The 25,795-nt window shown below is 40.1% G+C and overlaps 1 protein-coding gene across 1 annotated transcript in view; it reads right to left on the reverse strand.

Annotated features, from left to right (window-relative positions):
• The window catches only part of HCFC2 (host cell factor C2), an 886,151-nt gene that overhangs the window by 121,275 nt on the left and 739,081 nt on the right, over positions 1-25,795 (reverse strand). The window contains exon 19 of the mRNA XM_044087200.1: positions 3,884-4,172. Within this exon, the coding sequence (XP_043943135.1) occupies positions 3,884-4,172 (289 nt within the window). The remainder of the gene's footprint in view (positions 1-3,883; positions 4,173-25,795) is intronic.

Raw genomic sequence — 25,795 nt, forward strand, 5'->3', positions numbered from 1 at the left:
AGAAAGGAAAGCACATCATCTATTTCCAATTGGCTAAAAAAAATTTGAAAAATGCAAGTGTGGAAAAAATGTGCAGCTTCGACTACACCTAAAAACAAACTGTGTGCATGCATGAGTGTGTCATACATACCCCTCAACCTGGAAACATCAAAAGTCTGGACAAAGGCCCATGAAAAGTAGGCACAACAGGCCAAAAATCTGTACTGTTATTAATATAAAATTTGCATAACTATGTAACCCCACCCACAATATGGAATTGTGGGATACCAACATTCAAATGCAAACATTAACATTTGAACTTGTATAAAACTTTGAACTTGTGTGAAACTAAAATACATTTTTTTGTAAAAATAAAATTAACTGTTTCTACACTAATATTAAACAACAAAACATAACCAGAACCATACTGTTTTATTTACATTAACATTTGTGAGCTACGTTCTATAGTCTACGGTTTAATTTCCTCAGCCCCCATTTGCATAGTGTGAAACTCTGAACCACTCAATTAACCAGGCAGTGCTTCCAGGCCAAAAGCAAAAAAGTACCATGTGGATCAGTGCTCTACTTGCTAAAAATGCACAAATAAATGAATGAATGTAAAAAAAATCTGGTAGCTTTATGTTATTGTAAGATTCCTTGAGCTGCTGCAATGTAAAGATAGTAAGATGTTAATAAAAATAAGAAAGCACAGAAGTAAAACAGTGCCTCATGCTGGTCTGAAATAGAATTTAGTAAAATATTTGATATACTGACCATTATGAACTCTGTACAGACCACAAATAAAAGTTTCATGCAAGAAAAAAAGAACGAACAATATTTCATAGAAAATAGAATGGACAGGACAGCCCATATGCCCACCCATTTGTAGTGCTGACTTCATAGAAAAAGGGGTGGCAGAAGCTTGTTCATGTGGAAGAGTGCCTTGGCTAAACTGCAATCGAGGCAAAAGTTGCCTCATGAGTACAAATGACCCCACTATACATAACCTTGTAACATCATTCTGAAGCCCCCTTCCTCTCTCTCTCGGTTACTTTCTCTCAGAAATAACTGTATCTAAGGGTTCTCCAGTTATCTTCAAGAGCATGCCAGAGAGATGTCTCCCTGATGCATGCCTGTTGCTGGCCACTAGCTAGGTAGCCTGATACAGACAAGTCACATGTATTACTAAACTAGTAAACCAAAAAGAAGGCAAGCCACCAAAATGAAAACTAATAACCAATGAAACAGGCCAAAACAAAACCTAATAACCAATGAAACAGTTGTGTAGCACTTCTCACTGAAGATTTGTAGTTCTTCTTTATGCATAGCAATTTTCACTAACCACCTGTTTCATTGGTTATTACTAAACTAGAGTTTAAGAAAAATTAATAAAGTATGCAGGAATGTGTTGGCTACAACCTGCATATTGCTGCCTGTCTGTGCAGGATGCACCAAGCACAATACAATTCAATGAAACTTTTATACAAGCCCAACTGAAAAATTACTGATGGGCGATCGACCGATTGGATGGTTACTGCAGGCTAGCACTGAAACTGCTGGGATACATAGTTCAGTTACAGTACGATAATTTTACCTACATACTACAAGCTGAAGACAATCCATTCATAAAGAACTGCTGCTAGGTACAGCTATACCAACAACTTAGAAGTAGAAATGTCAGGCCATCAGGGAAATTGGGTTCAGCAATTTAAAGTGCACATACCTCACAACGCAGTAACAGTTTACAAAACAAACAGCAGACAAATATAGGAGCCAAGTTTTTGAACCATAACACTGACCTCTGCATTTTATTAATTACACAATCAAATAAAAATTGGTGTCTCTGCACTGATACCCCTAACAACAACAAGCTTGCCAAAGTTAACTTTCAGGTCATTACTTATTTGCATGCGTTCTTAATAAAAAGTTGAAGGTAAACGATACTACTTCCAGATTTGTTTTAGATGCTGTCTGCACTCTGGATGATGTCACTAATCTCATCTGCCCGATTAGCTTCTCTATCTCTCTCTGAAACCAATCCTCCAATGAGGCATATGCCCACTTTTTTTTTTTTTTTTTTTTTTTTTTTTTTAATTCTTTTTGACTTACTTGGAAGAAAAGATCCAGCCACTGGAGCAAGGAAATTTTCTCATGCTTGCAGTGCAGACACACATGGGTGGGTGCTGGGTGGACTCTGCAGAAGAACTTAAATTGTGCACAGGGCAGGCTAGCTCCATTTGCTGCTAATAATTCCACCTGCCATCAACCAAAACAGTAGTAATGCCCAAGTCTCTGATGGAGTCCAACCATTTCCAACAGGTAGTCCATTTCAGCAAGCCGATGTCATCACTTATGTCGCCCCTGCACATTGATGACATTTGCAGGATATGCTGGTGATGTGTGATGATGTCAGCCATAATTTAAAAAACCTGTAAATAAAGAAAAAAAATCTGGAACGGAAGGGGACACTTGGAAATTCGTGGCACCCCATTATTTTGCTCTCAAAACCGGTAAATACCGAACAATTTAGTATGGTTGAGAGGTATGGTGTCATACAGATTCTGCAGTGATGGCCAGCCATGCACACAACTCCTTTTGTCAGCATTAGCTTTCCCAGCTAAACAGCCTAAATTCACCTGAATGCTTGCCTTCCTTTCCTCAGTCTTACCTACATAATTCTCACTGAATTCTTACTCAGGTTGCCGGAGAACTGTACTGTTTATATCTGATGTAATTATTTTCCCTTTTCTTCAAATAACGAATACCTACCATTGCTGTAATCACCTGCCTAATCTGTTTGTATTTAAAATAAAATGAACACACACACAAATCAGTAATAAATTTAAATGTCCCTTTCCCAAAACTGTAATGTGGATATGTTAAATGGTGGGCATAGACAATTATTAAGAAAGTTTAGCCCTTTTTAGCTTAAATGTGCTGATGTGGTATGCGAGTACTCAAAATGCATTTTGACCAGTCTGGACTGGCTGCAATGTTGAGAATGACTTTTTGAAGCAAGGCCACTTTACTATAAAATCGGTGAAAAGTCAAGCAGCTGGGATGTACTCCGTATATGCGGGGTAAATGGTGGACCTACAAACCCTCCTCCCACTAACCAAGGGTTTTCAAGAAATGCCCAGTCTACACACTTTTTAATTGTTAAAGTAAACAAAAAAATGAGCAGGCAACGGATTCTTCAACACTGTATTCTTGTAAGCACTTTCACTGACACCAGTGCATTAGCTTCTTCAGACTAAATGAGTCATTTAGTTTGAAGAAGCTGATACACTGGTGTCAGTGAAAGCGCTTACAAGAATAAAGTGTTGAAGAATCCGTTGCCTGCTCGTGTTTTTGTTTACTTTGTTTGGCATTTAAAGGTTTGTTCACTTTTTAATTGTTGCAAGGAGTGGTCCACTAGATAAGGCTGACTTTTTATCGAGGAGTACTTCTGTTTCACTTTTAACACAATGCCGAGTTTGGAAACGAATGGGAAATGTTTTAGCTAGTAAAATATGTTATCAGTGGTTAAATATTTTTATATAATTTCAAAATGCTCATTGTCAGAGATTATTAGCCCCCAAATCCCTCCTGTGGCCCTCCCCAAAAGCCCCATGTCTGCCCACCCGACCATCCTGGATGAATGTATAATGAACACAAGTTTTCTGAAGTCAACTATGGAAGCATTTTTGCAACACTCTTCAAACCTGCACTTCTTTGCAATCAGAAATCTGATGTCCACAAAAGTTGGCACACTTGTTGGCAAAGCTAATCTTACTGCTTTTCCCAATTATGATTCAAAAATTGGAGTAGAGGTGCAGAAGTCTCATCAAGGAAAACTTCTGCCCTTAACGTAACACTGGTTGCTCATACAAAACAGACAAATCAATGCCGCAATTATTTTTACCTTGCAACCATCGAACTTGTGTAGCTGGTCCATAACCCTTCTCATTCTTCGCCATGATCCTAAACACAATGGCTGGCCTTGAGGTACAGTCAATATGTGCACCAGCAAGCTGTGCAGCTGATACAATACAAGAGGTTTTCTTTCCAGTGTAAACTTTGAGAAATACCAACTGAGCAGGACTTTCAGGATTCAGTTGCGTCGATCGTACAGCAAGATAAGCTGAATACTCAAAAATTTTTCCAGAAGGTAATGCAGGAGGCTGCCAGGTGAGGTGAATGCAATCAGCAACCTGGAAAAAATACATGAAATAAAATCAAAACATAAGACACTTATTAAAATTTATCACCCGTGAGAGACAACATAAAATTAACACATTCATGCAGCAGGCACTCCATAAAGTCCCTTCTCTATAAAAATACTACTTAACTGATATTTCACTTACTTTTTTCTAAGCATGTAATTTCACAAAAAAATGACACATATTAGTAAGAGATTTAAGCATGTTATTCATAACGCAAAATGGCACTAAATGAAGTTCACAAATACTCCCCATATGGCATGCCAATGGTTCTGTACAGTGAGCCTTATTTGCAGCTCTTACAGATACGTGACTCGAACAGAATTGCTGCATCAGTAACAGTTCAGTGCACCATAAAGAAAGAAAATGGTGCACCATAAAGGAAGTAAACGGTTCAGTACTGGAAAATATATTTCTTTGTGTGCACCCTGCCTTCGACAATCATTCATTCTTTTCCAATACCCATTTCTTCCTGTTCAGTTACTTGGAGTGCTGCAGCCTATTGTGGCACTTACCTGCCATGAGGCACAAAACTAATCCTGGTTAAGATACAGTGTTCCAAACAAGAAGACTGTTTTTAATCAAACTTTTTCCCTTTATTGTAACAAGACATTACCAGCAGAAAGCACTTGACAAAAGTACTTAAACCTCACCTGCCATAGCAAGCACTAACAAACCTAAAACCTCATACAACTCATCACTCCCAAACATCTCCATAATCTTACACTATTGTCTTGTAAAAACTTGCTCTGTTCCATCCTATATTTGCCACCTGACTGCCATTAATTCCTAAAAGCAGAGCTGTAACTAGCTCAAATGGTGCCCTGGGTGATGTCCCCAAATGACACTCCCTTCATTAAGGAACTTCAACCAAAGTTACCAACAAAATAAAGGACTTCAAGTGCCCTCATTGCTTTGTTCAACATCCTATGCTCAAATCTTCATACACCACTGCAGCTGCTGTAATTTCTTCAAAGAGGGTGGCACTGCTGCACTATACATTATAAATTTGTCTACACTGTATCAATGAAAGCACATTATTTTTAAATGTACAGGCTAATACCTCTTGCCTTACATAAGAAGATAATGTGTGAATATAGCTGTTATGTACCTGCATAGCTGTTCTTTGCTACTTTGACATACTGAATGTCATTACAGTATCTAGACAGCCATGGTCTCATGACTGTGGCTGCGTAAATGCATTGCTTCTGGGAAGGGAATAAGTGACACCCCTTCAAAGATGCTGATACAGCAAACTGACTGCTTGTGCTCAGGGAAACAGTTATTTAAAAGCATATCACATGACTGTACTGCAATTCATATTCTCCCTTAAGATGTACATTGCACTGAATGTTAACATTATTTGTTTTTGATGTTATTCTATGACCACTGGGAAAGCAGAGTTTTAAAATATTACTTGCAGTGTACTCAAAAATAATACAAGAACCACCTTTTGCTGGCTTATGATTTTTATTATTAACACCAAGTTTTAACCTGAGCGCACACGCCTTATAACTGCAGTGTGAAACTGACAGAACAAGTGAAGCTAAATTAATGTTGCTAGAGCATTAATAACTTTGTGAATGGGTATAAGGTAATGCTGAGACTGCATACTGGTGTCTTCAATCTACCAGACTAGTAGACTAATGTTTAAGTCAGTTGTATTATTTTATTACAATATACAATTTGCTGCTTTCAGCATTTAGACGGAGTCTCATAAACTGCAATGATGGTGGGGGCACAGGGGAAGATGTTTTCTCCCTACACTATTGAGCTGCACTGATGAGTACACGGTGCAAAGCACTGCAGGGTGTATGTGTGTGTCCATGCATGTTTAAGGCACTGGAGTGCTTGGGGAGGGGGATATGAACATCTAATGCAACAGATGGAAAACAGCAGTGCAACAGGTTTGTCCATGCACTTGACTGGACATAAATGCTTGAGGATGGAGAAGCACACACCTATCTGTCAGTTTAGCTGCAGGTTTAAGGCTTACGTGTCTGTGTATTTACACTATGTACACAATGCTGCTGTATGAAATGGCCAGATGTGTGATCTGCTACAATACTAGCAGAACGTTTACATGGCAGACAAGATGGAACACCAGTGGAATTTATTTTTGTATGCACGTGCTGGTAGCAGTGCGGTTTCTGGAGGATTACAAGCCATGCTTCCTTTGCAGCAGAGTAGACTACCCCCAGCAAGTGCACCTCTGCAATGTCCCTTCAGTAGACAGCCTCAGTACACAGCACAGCTATCCCTGAAATGCATCTGCACCACTATTCATGTTGTGAAACCATTTACTTATGTAGTGAACGCCAGTTGCCTGCTTGGTGCACAGTCAGCATGCATTCATTTGTGCACTTGCCCACATGGTGAATACCATGCCTCTAATTCTCACCAACTTTCTGTAAGCAGGCTGACCTTGTTTATCAGCTGGTATGCAATGTCTATTTTGAAACTTCTAAACAGTATGAAGACTTCAAATGGACCCATGTCAATGGTCTGCCTGATGATGCCAATGCTTTTACTACCACACTGTTACAATGATTAGCTCCATACCTACCTACTGTTTTTTCACCCTTCCCTTTTTGACCCATGTCCCCTTAATTTACTCATCAGCTTAATAAGTATAAGTTAATGTTTATAAATTAAGTACTAATTATAAAATTAAAAACAACATGCACAAATCAAATATAAAGTAAGTATTAAAAAAATATAACAGAGAACAGATGCTCATATGGTTTATCATTAGAGAGCAGGTCAAACAAGTATGATTTTTTCAGGGAGCTCTTGAAGTAAACCAGTTTGCAAACACTCCTTAAGGCATCAAGTACCAGATTTCCAAAGGGGGACAAGCCTGAAGTGTAAAACATCAGGTAACAGATGTTTCACACATCAAGTCCCAGAAATCACTCCCTGATCCAAGGTGACACAGCATAATGCCTGTAATGGCTAGCAAGAAAAGGTCAACTCTTTAAGGTAAGGACACCTCTCCTGTATGCTTCAAGAAAAATATTACATTTTAAATCTTTACAAGTCATGAGACAAGGCGTCAGTACAAACTTGACATTTGCAATCTAAAGTTAAAAACCTTACTAAAATCAAGAAACCATGTCCATTAGGCAGCCTTGGCTCAACAGTGCTAAGACACTGTTAAACAGAGGATTTCCTGAACAAATCATATCAAACTTACTGGACTGCACCCTTCATGGGCCCCACTTAAGAAGCATTGCAATGACTGTACAACAATCACCTGACACCAGACAAATGCCAAAGACACACACACAGTGGTAAGTATAACACAACCGCTAGCTTTTAAAGCTCTGTATCCGCCAGTTAGACCATGCAGCCCATTTCCATCTCTTCCTTAAAAAAGTTCTCATCCCTTCATTCCCTTACTGCCAACAGCCCTCCGTTACTCTGGTATATCTTCCATTCTCTTTCCTGGAAAGACAGAGACAAAGAACTCTGGGCAACTCCAACCTATACCTAGCTACTCTCATGTTCACATCTGCAATTATTAAAGACCCATTTCAGGCCTTGGTCTACTCCTTTCTTCAACATGCCTGAACCCACCCAGTCAGAAAATGTCAGCTCTATAACAGTCTTGGCTCCTTTTACCACATTGCCCTTTCAATGTCCTTCCAAGCCCAGACAATCTAATTATTCCTCTTGTGGCCTCACCCAATCCCCACTGAATGTCATAAGATGCAACTCTCAACGACAACACATCCTCTGATTAAAGGCATTTTCAAAGCAGGTTTTTCATGTGGCTTAATCCTGGGCCCACGTCTATTCTCTTTGTTTATTAATAACATATATAGTGACCTCACTGAAACAAACACCACCATACGTTACACCAATGATATTCTCCTTATTAGATCAAACTCCTTTGCTACCTCAGCTCCAAAACAACTTTAAAATAAGCTAGGGCTGGATTAAAAGAATGGTTTTCAGAAAACCACGGACTACTGTACACCCCATGAATCATAATGTCAGACCCATACTCTACCCTCCAAACTAATCAACAGTTAACACTTGTTACATACTGAAGAGGTAGTCAAGCAAGTCCTACAAAATGAAATTCACTTGGTATTCAGAAATGAGGCCACAAACTAGTGGAACAAGACAAATCATACCACAACTACAGTGCTGCTTTTCAGTCACCGAAGGAAACTTCCTATATAAATGTTGCACATTACTACTAAAATAATGTGTCATTTTATATCTCTACCATATAGCAGGGCAAGCCATTCCTCAAGTCTAATCAAAACAAACTCGCTCCCTGTAACACAGACACAACCCTCCCTATTACTCAACTTACTAAGCTATAAACTAATAGACACTGGCCACTGTCCCCCTCTCGGCATGAAGTTTCCATAATACGTAGATCCTACTGATTAGAAAATATCAACAATCAATAAATCCTCCATGCTAAAAAGACCAAAATGCATCCTGACCATCACTGAAACAGCTTGTACAGAACATGAATATGAAGAGATAATACTACTTTTGCAGATACTCAAATATTTAAATGATCAAAATCAATGTACCTGTAATAGTGGCAGTGGATAAGTCCGCAAAGCTTCCTGGCATCTCACTTACCCTTACAATTGCTTTTTAATCTACAACAATATTAAAAAAGTAGGTAGACAACTGAAAAATGGACTCTGATGAAAACCTAATAGTAAATGAAACACAGTTCACTATGTCAGGATATCCATAACATCTTAATCACAATGAAACTTTTCTAACAATGGCAACATTACAGTCAGGCATGTACAGAAGAGAGTTTTTATAAAGCTGTATAATGCGGTTAGGGGTCGCCACAGCGGATGTACTTTGATTTATTCTAAAATTCTGTTAACTTTTGGTTACTGGATTTCAAAGTACTTTAGAGCTACACAGTTAAAGCATTCTATACAGAATTCAAGCAAAGCGGAAAAGGATGTTGATGAACTGGAGTACGAGTGATAAAAAGAAAAAAAAAGTTATCCATTTAGCATAATATTCCATCTGTGTTGTCCATTTTCATTCTTCCTCAACTAATGAGTTTGGATCCAACTCGACCATTATACTAGCTCATGGCCTCCAACAACCTCTTGAGCTCCTTCCCTACCCATAGTACACCACTCCTAAACATCTCTTAGATTTTGTTTGCAGCTTGACAGACGACCATAATGATATGCCATAACTGGAGTTCAATGTAAAGGACATAGGTGTCCTTGAAGTGTCACATTCCTCAAGAAGTCAGACATGAAATATGGTGGGGGATGGTGGGCGGGGAAATGAGGAAGAATAAAAATGGACAACACAGAGGAAACTTTAAGGCAAGTACATACATTTTTTTTTTTATCTGATGCTGTCAATTTTCATTCATTCCTCAACTAATGGGACAGAGTCCCCAGCTACCTAAATTCCTGAGTGGACTCTAAGGAAGGATATTTCTGAGTATGGTTGAACCAAAGGCTGCTCTTCCTTTCAAGACCAGATCCAGTTTGTAATGAGTGATAAAGGTATGAGGATTTGACCATTTGCAGCTGCACATATATCGTCCATAGAAGCTCTAGACTGGAATACAGCAGAAGATGCCATACACAGCTGGTTGAACGAGCCTTTAATGGTTTTGGTAAGTGGTGATTCAATTTGTTATATATAAATGAAATGCAATCTGTCAACTATCTAGCTAGAGTTACCTTTGTAACTGATTCACCCAATTTATTATGTGCAAAGGAAACAAATAGCTGATCTGTTTTTCCAATCTATTTTGTTTTGTATAGATAAAAACTTAATTGTCTATAAACATCCAGCAAGTTCAGCATTTGTTGTTGTTGTTCTTTCAGCTTTTCCCGGTTAGGTGTCACCACAGCGGAACTCCGGTCCGCTAATGATATGCAGTAGATTTTTTACGGGTGCCGAAGTGCCACCTCGATGCCCAACCTTCAACGAAGGCACGCTCATTCTACGCATGCCTTTTGAATGCCACTGGACCGCGGGGAGGACATGCAGACTCCACACAGAAGGTGCTCCAGCCAAGAATCGAACAGGAGAACCTCTCGCTGTGAGGCAACAACGCTACCGCTGCACCACCATGGCTTCCAGCAAGTTCAGCATATATTCCCCTTTATTTTCAAATTTTGGAAAGAACACTGGCAAGTTAATGGACTGGTTGATGTTCATAGATTAGTACTAAGCTAACCGCTCTTGCAAACCATTTTAAGCCTAGCCAGTTATCCCTTGTGAGACTCAAACCCTGCACTTTGTGTTTGTAAGGCAAACACCTTAACCATTAGGCCACTCTCCCAACTTTGGATTCTGACACCACCTTAGGAAGAAAGGAAGCACTGGTACATAAGACGCTATCCTTATGAAAAATCAAATATGGGGGTTTAGAAGATAATGCTTGCAGCTATGAAATTCTTCTAGCAGATGTAACTGCAACTAAAAAGATAGTTTTCCAGGTCAGGAACTTAAGATCACATTTCACTGCCAATTTAAAAGGAGAATGAATTAAGTTTGCCGTACCAAATTTAAATCCCATGGTGGCATGGGGTCTTTCTGAGGGAGTCTTAGCAAGAGAGTACTTCTCAAAAAGGCCATGCACAATTTAGAAGATGCCAGTGAAGAATTCTGAAATCCTGCATGAAAGTTAGAGATTACTGCTAGTTGGGCTTTAACAGTTGATGAACTAGCAATCTCATTAAATAAACTCGCCAAAACTTCCAGAACAGATTGAACTGGAGCTGAAAAGGGGTCTATCTGATTTTGATCCCAGGGCTTGTAGAATCAATCAGGCTGAAATTCGGATACTGCAAATTATTTTTCCGACCTGCATCCTTACTGTTGCATTCTTGATAGCGGAAGAGAAGCTACCATAGATACTGTGTTGAACACAGCTACTATAAATTGTAATGTCTGGGTTGGTTGTAGATGCGAATTGTTGTAATTTATGGTTATTCCAAGAAGTGAACAGGTTTTTAACACCTAATCTCGAACTTCTATCAGTCGACACCTGGTTGTGGTTGTAATGAGCCAGTCATCTAAATATGGGAACACCCATATTCCTGCAGTCTCAAGTAAGTATTCCTTGCACCTGGTGAACACCCTGGGGCTGTGGTAAGGCCAAAAGGCAGTACTCTGAACTGATAGTGGCTGGCTCCTAGCTAAATCCCAGCTAAAAGCACAAGAACCTTTCAGATTGTCTGTTCATCTTTATATGACAGTACGCATCCTGAAGATCTAACAAGCACATCCAGTCATCCTTGCCTAGAAAGGTCAGAATAGACTGAACCATGACCCTGTGGCACTGTGTGTGTTGAACCAACATGTTCAATGTGTTGAGATCCAAAATTGGTCTCCAGTCCCCTGTTTACTTTGGCACTAAAAAGAACCTTGAGTACATTCCAGATTCTATTTGGTCTGGCAGGACCTCGTTTGACTTTTTTTCCTGACAGCTTTTGAATTTCTAGTGCTGCTGCTTTCCTCTGATTGGATGGAACATCAAGAAATTATTTTGACAATGGAAGATGAAGGGAAAAGGGAATTACATAACCTCTGTTAATAATTCTATGTACCCAACTGTCTTTTGTTATATCTAGCCAGGCTCTCTGGTGTAGAGATAAGTTACCCCTGAATGTCTTCAGAGGTAGGCAATCAGGCCTCCATTCAGGAGCACTGGAAGGGTCTGTTGGAAAAAGAATGTCTAGTCTCCTGGTTTTGTGGGCCTCCTCCATGGGGACGTCATCTACCATTATCTCTCCTCCCTCTACCTCTGGGGGAACTACCTCCACATGTGTCCTGGAAAGGACTCAGATTTTTTGAACCACATTTTTCGACCTCCCCATTGATTCCCGGAAAAGGTCTTTGAGAGGTTGAAAAACACATGCCCAATACAGAGAGTGTCCTTCCATCTTTCTCAAACCTGAAAGTGTATCCTTCACTGTGAGGCCAAACAAAAGTGCTGTCAAAAGGAGCATTGACTAATGACTTGAAGTGCTCTGCAAAATCACACAGGTGCATCCAGGTATGCCTCCTTATGGAAATACCTGAACCCACAGCCCTTGTGGCACATTCTGCAGCATGCGAGATAAGCCTCATGGACGAATTAGACATAGCTTGTTGGGTAGCCAACTGAGACTATTGAAGATTGAGCCTCAGCAGTTTTGTTCCCATTAAGAGATTTCGATAGCTCTTTAATCAAATCTCTTTGAAGCCTCGTAAAATGTGCCAAATAGTTAAGTAATCTGATTGCAAAAGTCACTGAAGCATAAACACGCTTCACAAATCTTTCTATCATCCTAGACTCTCTGTTAGGATAGACAATGGAACTCTTTCCTGCGAGTTCCTTTTTTTGTAGCTGTCGCAACGACCATGGCATCTACTGGCACACCTTTACCCCAAAATTCCCTGCCTACTGGTGGAGCCAGAATCCAGTATGGTCTCTTGGTGACTGACACAGTCATATCAGGTTCTTTCCACAGCTGCCTAGAAATCAAGTCAATGAGTTTGTCGGTGGGCTAAGTAACCCAGGAGGTAGACGGGCCAGTCCCAAAGGCTTCCAGAAATACTGAATCTTCCGGAGAAGGGTCTTGGGAAGGCCAACCAACCTTCTTCTTAAGGATCTCAAGAATGTCTCTAAATGACATGTCATTGTGTAGTGATTTTGAGGACCCCTCACCTTCATCGAAATCAGTATCCTCAGTGACTAACTCTTGAGGACACTCCATGTGCCTCCTTTTGCACCTTCGCTTCCTAGGGACTTCCTCAGTGGGGTGCTCCTGTGAAGTATCGTAAGAGATTAAGATACCCTGCTGGGTAGACTGGAAGTTTTGAGATGGCTGTCCCTGTTGAGTAGAACATGGAGGATCACAGTGCAAAGTCATCTGAGAAGTTGAGGGGGGATAACAGGGGGAAGGAACCAGCTACTGGAGTAGAAAATACTCTCTTCACAACCTCAAAGGCCAACTGCTCCAGGGAGAAGGAAGACAATGGAGCCAAGAAGGTGAGTTTCTGGCTCGTCGCCTCCCTCTGCCCCAACGACAATCCATAAGAGGTGGAAGATGGGAGTTGAGCTGTCCAGTGCTGAAGCTTCAAGAGAAAGAGATGTCTCTGAAAACCTCAGAGTTCACTCCATCCTCCCAGATCCCACAGGAATGCTGTGCCTCAGAGTGTCATCCAGCTCCAATGATGCACACAGAGCAGTATTTGGATCTGAAGATGGTACTCTCTTCGGATCCGAACTAGACAGACCCAGAACACTCAGATCCAAGGACTCTAAAACCACAGGCTGGAATAGAGAAGGAGCTGTAATGGGTGGAGTAGATTATCGGACCTCCTGACTCAAAGGGGTAAGGGACCATGAGAACTCCTCTCTGAAATTACTCTGTGAAGAATTTCCTCATCATCCTCTCCACATCTGCTTCCGACTCCTGGAGAAATGAGAAGATACCAAGCATGGTGATTTGCAGCACCTCTCTAAAAAGGGATAGGGCACTCCGGATGGGACTGTATCCAGACTTAATCCGCTGCCCTTGACAAAGGCTTCAGATCTGAAGATGTAGGATTCAACAGAGGCTTAACCAGATCTGACAAGGGCCGGACCGTAACAGACTTCGGATCCAACTTCTCTTTTTTCTTCCTAGGCTCCGATGAAGAAGAGGCTGCAGGCTCAGAAGACTTCAACCTCTTGGCAGGATCTCTACATTTGTGTTTGGGGGACTGATCCCCAACAATTGCTTCAGAAAATGAAGAAGGCAGTATTCCTTTTAAAATCAACTTATCCTTTCTGTCCACTACAGCAAGAGAGTTGAACCCATGACAGATAGTGCAGTCCTGCTGTAGATGTTCTGGACCTAAGCAATACACATACAGAATGTAGGCATCGGAGTAAGGTAACATCACATTTTTAAAATTCTGCTTTTTCAGCCACTGTTAAAGAGAAAGAAAACTATCCTAATGAGAAAGAACTAAGTAAACCCTTCTTTTAAATAGGAAGGACAGGAAAGGCAAAATACCAGCAATGGTATTAAAGAATTACAATTATCTTGTAGAAAAAGACAAAATATCAACTATGGTGTTTTGGTGTATGCTTGGTGTTTTAGCTTAAGGCTATTCTTTCATATTTTTCTAACTATGGCAATGAAGACAGAAAACACAAAGTGTAAAAGGAAGGGAAGTTAGGCTTACCAATAATGGTAGGAAGGTTTACACTAAGAAGCATAACAATAAGACAAAAGAATAACTTGCAACTAAAGTTAAAGATTAAAGAATAAGGCAATAGGGTTATACAAGAAGTTTTTTTTAGAAAGATAACATCAAAAAATAACTTATCTCCCACTGTAATTTTAAGGGCTGAAGTCGACCACGTCTAGAAGCTAAAGTGGCAAACGAGATCTGAGAGTTGTTAGGGGTAGTGCAATGTGGGTAGGAAAGAAGCTCAAGAATTTGTTGGAGGCCATAATCCAAACCCATTAGTTGAGAAATGAATGAAATTTTTATTAAACCATCACTTGCAACATAAGCAATCATATATTTATGCAAATGAAAATGAACCACATGGACACAATCTTAGTTGCAAGCATTTTACATCACAAACCATACCGACACACTCCCAGTTGCAAACATTATACATCACTTATAATCTAACCTATCATTTTCAGTCAGTACATAGCTCGTTTATGTACTGCTTTCTTTTAAACCTCATTTCTACCCTGTATGTATTGTTTCCACAATCCCCATTTTTTCCTAATCTTGAGAGTTTGGGCCAGTTTGCTCAGGGAATTGTAAAATTAGAAGGTACAAAGGCAAGCAGCCTTGGTACCTTTTAAAGGCAAGATTTGTTTTAGTGAATCAGGGATAGCAGCTTTCCTGGTACCTAAATACTTCAATTTATTTACAATGCATTTACAAGAACAGTGTATAATTTATTTTTTCTTAAGGCTAAAACATAATATTTTTTGAAAGCATACTAGCTGTTTTTCACACCCAGGAAGGGAATAAAGATAAGAAAAGAACAGACAGCAATTAGTTTAAGTAGTACCACTGACTGTAACGCGCACCTTTAGCATGGATAACCTTATGTTTTGCTTAGGTGATATATGTGGGTGCAGCTATCAATTTGGAACAATTGTTTCTATCAGGAGGGTTAAACTTCATTATATGAAGATATACATTGTTGTGTGCGTTTTGTTTTTTAAGTTAATAGATTCTGGGAGGGGTTTGTTTTTTTGATTGTGGGTTTTCAGTAAAACAAAAAGTTTTGTAAAATGTGACAGGTTTAAATGGACATAACAAGGAACAGCTATATAAAAGCTCAACCTGTCACACATTACTGGGTGCATGCAACACAAAAGCTGGAATCTGACATTTTAAAAAGCTGTCATATATGTAATAGAAAATAAAATCAAACATAATAATTGTAGATTTGTGATAGTAAGGGGCTACTGGCAAGGAGGAGGATTACACTGCCATGTATTTATATTCTACCTAAGACTGCTATTGTAGAGCTTAAGAACATTTTGGGAGAAATAATGAGCTTTCAGTAGGGAATACTACTTGTAGGTGAGGACTGGAACTTCTTGCAACAGTGAGGAATTATCTGGGGGAACTACAAGGAAATTATAACAAAACAAAGGTATATTTATGAAGAAATTTATAAAGATATTTGGTATGGAATACATGCATTTGGTTGTACAAACTTGGAGAGCATTTGCATATTATTCCCAGGGTACAATAACTGTCTAAATTAGACAAATTATACTTAACAGAAACAGGTGCATTAAATTGAAAGCTTTGACACACATCCAGTAACTATTTCAGATCATGTGCCAATAACAACCAAGAAAAAATTGTAGAGTAATGAAGTAAAAATAGGACACTGGCACTTCTCCACCTACCTGTTAAAAAGAGATGAATTTAAGAAATGGGTAGTGGAAACTACTCGAGCGTTATTAGGGAAGATAAAAATTTCTTCAGAAGATATAGCTAGTGAGTGGGATAAGATGAAAATGGAGTTTAAGAATATGGTAGAAATAAAAGAAAAAGAGATATTGTTAAGAAGTAACAAGAATTATTTAGAGGTGCTGACAAAGGTTAAAGTAAAGTATTGCAGAATAAGGGAATCTTACAGAATGAAAGGCAGCACAACTGCAGAGTACTAAAGAGAAAGTAGGGAAGCATCTGGGTAAGATGCATGGGTTTAGAAAGACTGATGTTATTAACTAGAGTACAAACATTTGTAGCACAACTTAGGCAACAGAAAATAGAAATGGTTGCTGCCAAATTTAAGGGGCTTATAACAATAAAATAACCAAAGATCCTGTAGAGGTATTAGAGATAGTTTGGAAATGTTTATGTAAATTTCTATAGAGAAATGTAGAAATCAAGAAAGAGCACAAATGGAAATATATATGGAAAACTTAGTATGCCAAGGTTAGAGGTAGATGAGGCTCAACAATTAACAGTTAAGACTGGAGGAGATGACATAAAAAGTGATGCATAATCTGCAGGAAAGTCTCCATGAATAGATGGCATTCTTGTGGATGTTTGGAGGCTAAGAGGGAAAGAAAGTGATAAAGATCTGGAAAACTTTGTTTAACAACATCCTGGAAGAAAGCTGTGGTGGCTGTAATACCTACAGACAGCAAAAGACCCATCAGACCCAGCTTCATATAGGCCCATTTCAATTTTAAGCCATGATTATAAAGTGTTGATGTCTATAATAACTAAATGAATGGGAAAGGTGTTGCCAAAATTAATAGATATGGATTCATGTGGTATTGTGGAGAGGTGGCAAACATTTGACATTAAAAAGTATTGGTCACCTTTGTTTTACAGCAACTTTCATTTCCCATTATGTTTCTCAGCTTATAGTTGCAAACAATTTTGCAAAAAAATGAAGTTAATAGTGTTTAATTTTTTTAGTTTCACTGTATACTCAATGTTTCTAATAACCTCACCCACAAAACAGTGCCATGGTAGATATAGGATGGAGATAGTAGCTTGACTACTACAAAATCATTGTTAATTTTAAATGTGAGGTGATCTACATGCAAAAACTAGCTGACAAATTGACTTTATATAAAGTAAGAAACTACAGTTGATGCATTTGTCATGAAAATACAGCAGCTTATACATTAATTTAGGAAGTAAGGCATTGTGGGATTTGTTCATTCATGAAATCATGGCAGGCATTTTTATCTCTAAGGAAAAAATCCAGGGGGCTGTCCTTACCAACAAAATAAAGTGCAAAAACAATGGATTTTCTGCACTAACAACTGTATAACTTGGTTCTGTACGTAGTAAGGATGTCGCATCCAACTTCAAAAGTTTGTTATTTACACTTGCTTCAGAACACGACCAATTAACTTTAACAGAACGATGATGATCCAGAAGGAAGCAGAATGTAAGAAAATACCACTGTTGTTGGTGGGTCTTGATGCACAGAAAGCATTTAACAAAGTAAGCTGGGATTTTGAGTAGGGCAATAGAAGCATTTGCATTCCCAGATACAATAATAAGGTTAATTAAGAGGCTATACAAGGGATCAGACACAAAAAATAAAGTGGGGGGATCATTTGAAATGTGTCTAAACAGAATAACCAGTCAGGGGTGTCCTCTTTCTCCTTTGTTATTTGTTTTACATTCAGAGCCACTGGCAAAGAAATTAAGAAACTCACAAATTCATGGATATAAATGGTATGGTATTCAAGAAAAGTTGGCTTTGCTCACAGACAATATTTTGTACCTGATAACACTAGAAAAACGACATCTTATTTTGAGAGTTTCAGGTCTTTTCTAGATATAACATTAATAAAGATAATAAAGGCTACAGTTATAAACTATGTAGCCTCCCACATGAATTGGTTCAGCAATACCCACATTTATGTGTACAAGATAAAATGAAGTAATAAGGAGTATGTATTAAAAGGATTCTGTTATTGTAGCTAAGGATATGTCGAAAGAGACTAAACAAAAGAGAATACAAAAACTTAGAAACTGGAAGCTTTTGTTTATGGATATAGACAGCACAATAAAAGCAGTGAAAAATGTTTTTAGTTCCTTAAATTTTATATTCAGTTCAGGCATATTTTCATCAACCAGAAGAGAAGTCATGGGCAATAATTAAGAGTTGTTGGAATTCATCTGGGAGGGGAAAAGGGTAAGGGTCAAGTGGGATAAACTGATCTTTCCAATAGAACAAGGTGGTTTAGGATTACCTGGTTTGAAGGGATATTTTAAAGCTACTGAGTTAATGCTTATGTACATAACATAAGCACAAAGCTATAATGCAAAGTAGAAAGGGATGATAATGAAGCAGGGGGAAGGGAAATTCAACAAACAAGGAGACAGTGGGATTTTGGATGCAGATCTTTAAGGAGAAGGAGAACAGCCATAAAGAACGTTACATTCATAAATCAGCACAAAGCATTCAAAGAACTAAGCCAGCACAAGAATGGAGAAAGATTTTGCAGACAAGGATGACTGCAATTAGGGATACAGAGAATAGGCAACAAAGGACTGGAATTTACTGGAGAAAACTAGTAAAGTAACCAAGGTATTGGCAAGCAAATAACTAGAGGGTGAAAGGAGACAGAATGGGAAGAGGCCAAGAAGACATTTGGACTGCCTTCCTTATCAGTGATATCACAGTATAGATAAAGAGAAAGGGACAGGGGAATCCATCGTGACAACTTGTTCTGGTAGAGGTTTTAGTTGAATCTAGAAAAGAAGCTGCTATTGAAAAAGGGATAATTTAGTAGAGCATATAAAATATTGCAAGATAGTTATAGGAATCAATCAGAGGAGGTTAGAAAAGACTGAGAAGAGAGATTGGATAAGCAATTTACAAGGAAGCAATGGGAAGACATGTGTATGGCTTCCAAATATGCAACAAAGCCGAGAAGATTTAGGATATTTGCTTGGAAGTGTACGCATAGGTATTTTTATACCCCAAGCAGACAAGAATTTTTACTCAGGTAGATTGCACATGCTTTAAAAATTTACTACAGAGAATTATGCCTGAAAGTTTGGGTGACCAAATGGGTATAACTAAGGATATTTTTTTTTTAAACTGGGATATAGAATCTGAATTGCCTCTACAAAGTGCAGCAGTTAGCATTGTCTGCTCACAGCAAGAGGTTCTCCCGTTCGATTCTCGGCTGGAGCACCTTCTGTGTAGAGTCTGCATGTCCTCCCCGCAGTTGAGTGATGTTAAAGACATGCAGGTAGGTGCGTGCATGAATGGGTGTGCCTTCTTTGATGGTTGGGCGTCAGGCTGGCAACTTGGCACCATAAAAATCCACTGCTAATCATTAGCGGACCAGAGTTCCACTGTGGCGACCCCTAACCGGGAAAAGCCGAAAGAAAGTAAGGTCTTGTTAAGTTCAATTTTGGTGGCTGCCAAAAAAACAATTACTAGAAAATGGAAATCAAAGTCTAAACCAAATGTATTTGAATCATTAAATATTTTAAGAGACACAAGGAAACTAAGTGGGATCTATAGAAATGGGTAGGAGCAAATTGCATAAAAAATGGAAATCGTGGCAACAACACATGCAAAATAATGTTCAGGATGAGGCTTAAGGGAAGGCAGGAATTGAGCAATTTATGTAATGCTGGATTGATACACATGATGGATAAGGTTTGTAACTGAGAATATGTCATTATGGTTTGTTTTCTTTTATATAACTGTATGACTATGTCTTAAGTGATAATTCAATAAGGGTGTTAAAAAGACAGACAAGTTCTCAAAAAACCCTACCTTGGTGTAAAATGAGGTAGTGTTGACTTCCCTTAAGAGTTTGTAACTCAGATACTCTTCTTTACCTGCAGAGGTCAGACCAATCAGACTGTTTTTCTGTTAAGACCCTCAAGTAAGCCAGATTATCTGGTTCAAATGGAGCAAGTGTTTACTTTTCTAACAAAAAATTAAGATCCCAAAAAGGGTCTACTTGTTTTCTTGGAGGCCTCAAGTAAAACAGCTTTCAGAAAACATTCTGAAACGAGAAAGCTTTGACAGTGGAGGATCCATGTGTATACAAGCAGAAATGACAAATAAATGAACTTTGATGAAGGAAATACAATAGGAAAGTAGCACACAAATATAGTAAAAACAGATATTAAATAGTCCTGAATATGTGGTGGTTATGTTGTTGGCAACAACTAGAAAACATTTTCCATTTGCTGATATATGATTTTATAATTGCAGGCTTTATTGCCTCCATGAGTACCTGCTGCACATCCTCAGTAAATAGGTGCCTAAAGGAAAATAAGGTCCTATCATACATACTAGTAGTCAGCAGAAATTGGTTGGAGTCGGGGTGAATGAAACAACCCTGATCTTGTCTGAGCAGATATATTCTGTGAGGGAGCTTGTGGTAATTGCCCCTAGCCATTTCCAAAAGAAGGGAGAGTCACTGTTACCTGAACCAGAAAGGAAGTCACCACAAAGCTCTTGGGGAATCCCTCTGAATCTTCAGAAATAGCCTGAATATCAGTGGAAAGATTGGAAAAGCATACAGGAACATTCCCATGAAACAAAGAAAAATGCATCTGTCTTCCAGGCCTTCTAGCAAGAAGTACTGGAGCAGAATCTTGCCAGCTCATTTAGAGAAGAGGGAAATGTGGATCTATTAGAAGAACTTCCTGATAAATCAAATTTTAGAAGACAACTAGATCTAAGTTTACATACGCGAAGAGTCTGCCCTATCGTGCTCAGTTTATTGGAAAAAAAGGACACCTGCAGAATGAATCTGTGCTGTGAAGCTATATCCCAAACTAACACAGCTAACTGGCATGGGGGGGGGTATGACCTGGTTCCCCTGTCTTGAAGGGAACTGCGGTATTATTTGAAATAACTTGGAGAGGTCCTGGGGACCAAAGATGATTTAGAGTTGAGTGCCAAGACCAGGACAAACACCTGACATATTTATGTGCTTGCATCGACCCCATGTGCCCCACACACCTTGCACCATTATTCCTCCTGAAACTGCTCCCCAAGCAAAGTCCGAGACATCTGTGATGACTGACTACTTTGGAACATGGAGGGATATGGGGTGAGCTGAATTCAGGAATATTTGCTGCCTCCACCAAGTAATTTTTCTACTGACAAAAATCCCAGCAGTGGGATTTCAAAAAACAAGTGATGCTGATGCGAAAACCAAAGAGACTTCAGATACCACAGTATCTTTCTTATGTGGAGTCTTGTCAGGGTTAACATAAGAGTCATACATGCCATGAGACCTAAAATCCTGAGGTATTCCCTCAAAGTGACCAAAGTCTGAATGGAAAACCTTAGAAATATATCTCAATAGAGATCTATTTTTTTTTTCCTGAGGAAAAAGCTGACACCGCAGGAATCCAAAAGTCTGTGGAATATGACCCAGTCGGATCCAAGGTCAGATCTAGAACCTATATGTTGATGAAGAATGAAAAGGACAATACTAGATTATATATTTTTCCTGTGGAGAAAAGCTCTCTGAATTGAGGTGTCTAGTTGACATCCAAGGAACACAATCCTGTGTGAAGGAGTCAAAAAGGACTTTCAAATTTTATCTTGGAATTCCAGCTTGTGTAAGACATCTCTTAGCCAAGAAAGAGATTCCTGACACTGCAAAGATACACAAGCAATGTAAATATAGAAAAAAGTGGATACCCTGTAACCTGCAATAAGTTATAACTGGAGCTAAACATTTATTGAGGACTCTTGGTGTAGTGGTTATTCCAAAGGGTAAAGCACAGAACTGATAAAGTGATCCAGACACAAACCTTAAGAAACGCATTATGTCTGAATGCCAAGAAATGAGATAAGCATCTTTTAAATGTAGAGTTAAGAAACATGAATGAAGAAGAAGAGGTAACAGATTGTGAAGTAAAATCATTTTGAAGTTAGGCCCCATCACAAACAAGTCTAAGAAGAAAAATCCAGAACTGGTTTCTAAGCATCTTTTTTCTTTTGCACTAAAAACATCCTTAATCAAAAACCTTTCCCAACCTGGAACTGGTTCTATCTGGAAGAGCATGTATTGAAGGACAGGTGGAAATAAGATAGTCTGGTTGATGAGGAATAACCTCCTGGCAAAGAGGAATATCCTCTCACTGCCATCTATAACCTTGATAAATGATCTTCAGAACCAATTTGTCTGAAAAAAAGAAGTTATGTACTCACCATAACGTTCCATCTCAGTAGTTGTACTTCATTTGTCTTCAACATGTGGGCTATGGATCCGTATCAGATCTGTCACGGCGGCATATCCAGCATCTGATCCGAGCTCCAAGCTCCTTCCCTTACCCATAATGCCCCGTCTCCTTCCTCCCTTCAGATCGAATTTGCTGCTCACCATACACCCGACCCAACAAGACCTTACCTCTACTGGCAGCCCAAAAAATCCTGAGCCAAAGCATAGCAATGGACAGCTCTTAGGATGTTAATCTTCCATATCCATGGCCAGGACAATAGTGACAAGGTCTGGGGAAGGAGGGGGGATGGTTGAAGACAAATGAAGTACAACTACTCAGATGGAACATTATGGTGAGTGCATAACTTCTTTATCTGAAGAAGTTGACTTTATTTGGTCTTCAACCTGTGGGACAGAGTCTCCAGCTACTATCACCTGGGTGGTCCTCATGGAAGGATATTCCGGAGCACTGCGGAGCCAAAGGATGCCCTGTTCCTGGATACGATGTCCAATTTGTAATGTGAAATGAAGGTATGCAATGAGGACCAAGTAGCTGCAGAACAATCATCATTCAGTGACACCCTGGACCAAAAGGCAGCGGAAGTAGCCATAGATCTAGTGGAATGTGCTTTTACCTGACCTGGAGGGGAAATACCCTTGACAGCATAAGCTCAAATAATGCATTGGGAAATCCAACGAGCAATTGTCACCTTAGAAACTGGTTTCTCTAAAAAGGGTTTTGAGTAAGAAACAAATGATCAGACTTGCTAAAAGCTTTTGTCCTCTGCAAGTAGAATCGCAATTGCGTGTGCACATCCAGCAGATGTAATTTATATTCACCCCTATTCTGAAAATTAGGAAAAAATAGGGAGTCCTTCCAAGACAGATACTGCAAATCTACCGAAGCTGCAAGTTCAAAAGGAGGGGAGACTAAAATCTGAAGCACGAAGGTAAGGTCCCATGGGGCACAGGATCCTTCATAGGGGGACTTAGAAGAAAAACACCTTTAAGGAAGGTATTGCAAAGAAGTTTAAAAGAGGCTTATGAAGTCATGTTTTCCCTTATGTGAAAATTAGAAATTGTGGCCAGCCAAAAACTCTAATACTGCGGATACAGGAGCATTAAACGGGTCCAATGCCCATTGAGAAGCCCATATGGAGAATCGTTTACACTTGCTATGGTAAATCCTTCTGGTGGAAGATTTGTGAGCCGCCATCAAAATGGTTTTAACAAGAGATGACAGACAGGGAGTACTAATAATCAGGGGAACTGGAGCAGCCAAGCAGGGAGTTTCAGACTGTCCAGGTCTGTGTGAGGAATCCCCAAGGGATGAGAAATAAGACCTGGAACTGGATCCAAGGTCCATGGTGGAACTACTAGGTGAGACCAAAGAGAGGGAAACCAGACTTGGCAAGGTCCGAATGGGGCGATGAGGATCACAGTGTTCCCCAGCCTTCAAGTTTTCTGAAGAAACTTCAAGATGAGGGGCAGCGGGTGGATACGCATAAAGACTGGGACGCCAAGCATGAATCAGTGCATCTCTAGGGGCTTCCTCTGAGGGGGGTTCAGAGCGAAGAAATGCATTTCACATTGGAAGGAGATGCAAATAGATCTCAGCAAGAATGATCCCACTTTAGAAAGATCTGCTCCACCACTGAAGGATTGAGAGACCACTTGTAAGGCATCAGGATAGATCTGCCGAGCCTGTCCACTAGAATGCTGGACTGTCCAGGGATGTGCGTTGCCAACAAAAAATGGCTGGTGGAGATCGCCCATTCCCATACTCTCATGGCTTTGCAATAAAGGGGGGTAAAATCTGGTTCCTCCTTGTTTGTTGATATACCAGACTACCGACATGTTGTCTGTCTGAATTGCAATCATGCCTAGTGAAAGATGGGCATGAAGGGCCTGCAACGCAAGAAGAACTGCCCTCACCTCCAGGACGTAGATATGCAAACTGGTCTCAGATGGGGACCACGTGCCTTGGACTGTCCTTCCCGAGCAATGCCCCCCTCCCAAGATGGGAGGCGTCCGTGGTCACTGTGGTTTTGTGAAAGGATGGAAGAAAGGGACATCCCTTTACTAGGTCCAGAGAATTAATCCACCGAAGAGAGTCCCTGCATACTCAGGAGATTACGGACCAGATGAGACAATGGTAGAGCTAATAGAGACCACTGGACTGCTAGAGTCCACTGAAGAATCCGCATGTGAAGTCGCGCTAAGGGTAATAGGTTGATCATGGCAGCCATAGAACCGAACACCCTCAGAACTGTTTCTGCTGTCGGAACTTGGGCTTGAGGGACGTACAAGATGTGTAACTTTAGACTGTGTACCCTTGTCTGGGGTGATGAAAACATTCATTTGGACAGTCTCCAACCGAGCCCCAATGAAGTCTAGGATCTGAACAGGGGTCAGTGACGACTTGTTGAGACTGAAGGTGATGCCCAGTCTTTTCTCTAGTAAGAGGAAGTAATCCCTGGCTCAGAAAAGTAGATGCTTGGAAGGGGCAGCGAACAGCCAATCATCCAGGTACGGGAAGACCGGAATATCCTGAAGCCTCAGGTGAGCCGCTAATACTGCCATCACCTTGGTGAACACCCTGGGAGCTGTGGGCTTTGAACTGATGATGATCGTCTCCCAGCCAGAAATGGAGAAACCTCAGAGAGCACCTGTTCATCTTGATATGATAGTACACGTCCTGCAGGTCAATCGAGCATATCCAATCGTTTACCTGCAGGTAGGGCAGGATGGATTGAAGAGCGACCATCTGGAATTTAACATTGGCTAATAACAGGTTCAAGGTGGATAGATCCAGAATGGATCTTTGGTCCCTCATTTTCTTTGTTACTAAAAAGAACCTGGAATAAATGTCTGATCCGGATTGGCTTAGGGGGATAGGTTGGATAACTTGTTTTCTTAGCAGCTTGTCTATCTCTAGAGCTGCTTCCTCCGTTTGCGCGGATGGACTGTCTAGGAGGTGATTTGGGGGGAGAGATGGTTCAGTGAACTGAATGGAATGACCTCTGGATATAATTTGCAACACACAATGATCTGTTGTTATGGACTCCCATGCTGCTGGGTGCAGTGATAGGTGACCCCCGACTGCCTCCAGAAATGAGCAGTCAGGCAGCCCTTCAGGGCTGCTGCACAGGTCTGTCCAAGAATGGTTCTTGAGACCCAAAGTTTCTCGGACCCCCTCTGCCTCTAGGGCAGCATCATAACCCCCTTTGCCGCTGGGGGAAGATGAGTCCTGAGAAAATGCCTGAGACTTCCAGAGCCACAACATCTTCATCCCTCCTAGAAAAGGATCATTGAGGGGCAGAAAAGCGGATCCAGAGCAGACAGTGTCTTCCCGTCCTTCTCACTCTGGACCAAGGTCTCTCGAACTGACATCCCAAACAGGGTAGAACCGTCGTATGGGGTAAAAGCTCATAA

The sequence above is a fragment of the Protopterus annectens genome, chromosome 11.part0 (assembly GCF_019279795.1).
Source record: "Protopterus annectens isolate FY-2018-M chromosome 11.part0, PAN1.0, whole genome shotgun sequence".
In the NCBI taxonomy this organism is placed as follows: Eukaryota; Metazoa; Chordata; order Ceratodontiformes; family Protopteridae; genus Protopterus; species Protopterus annectens.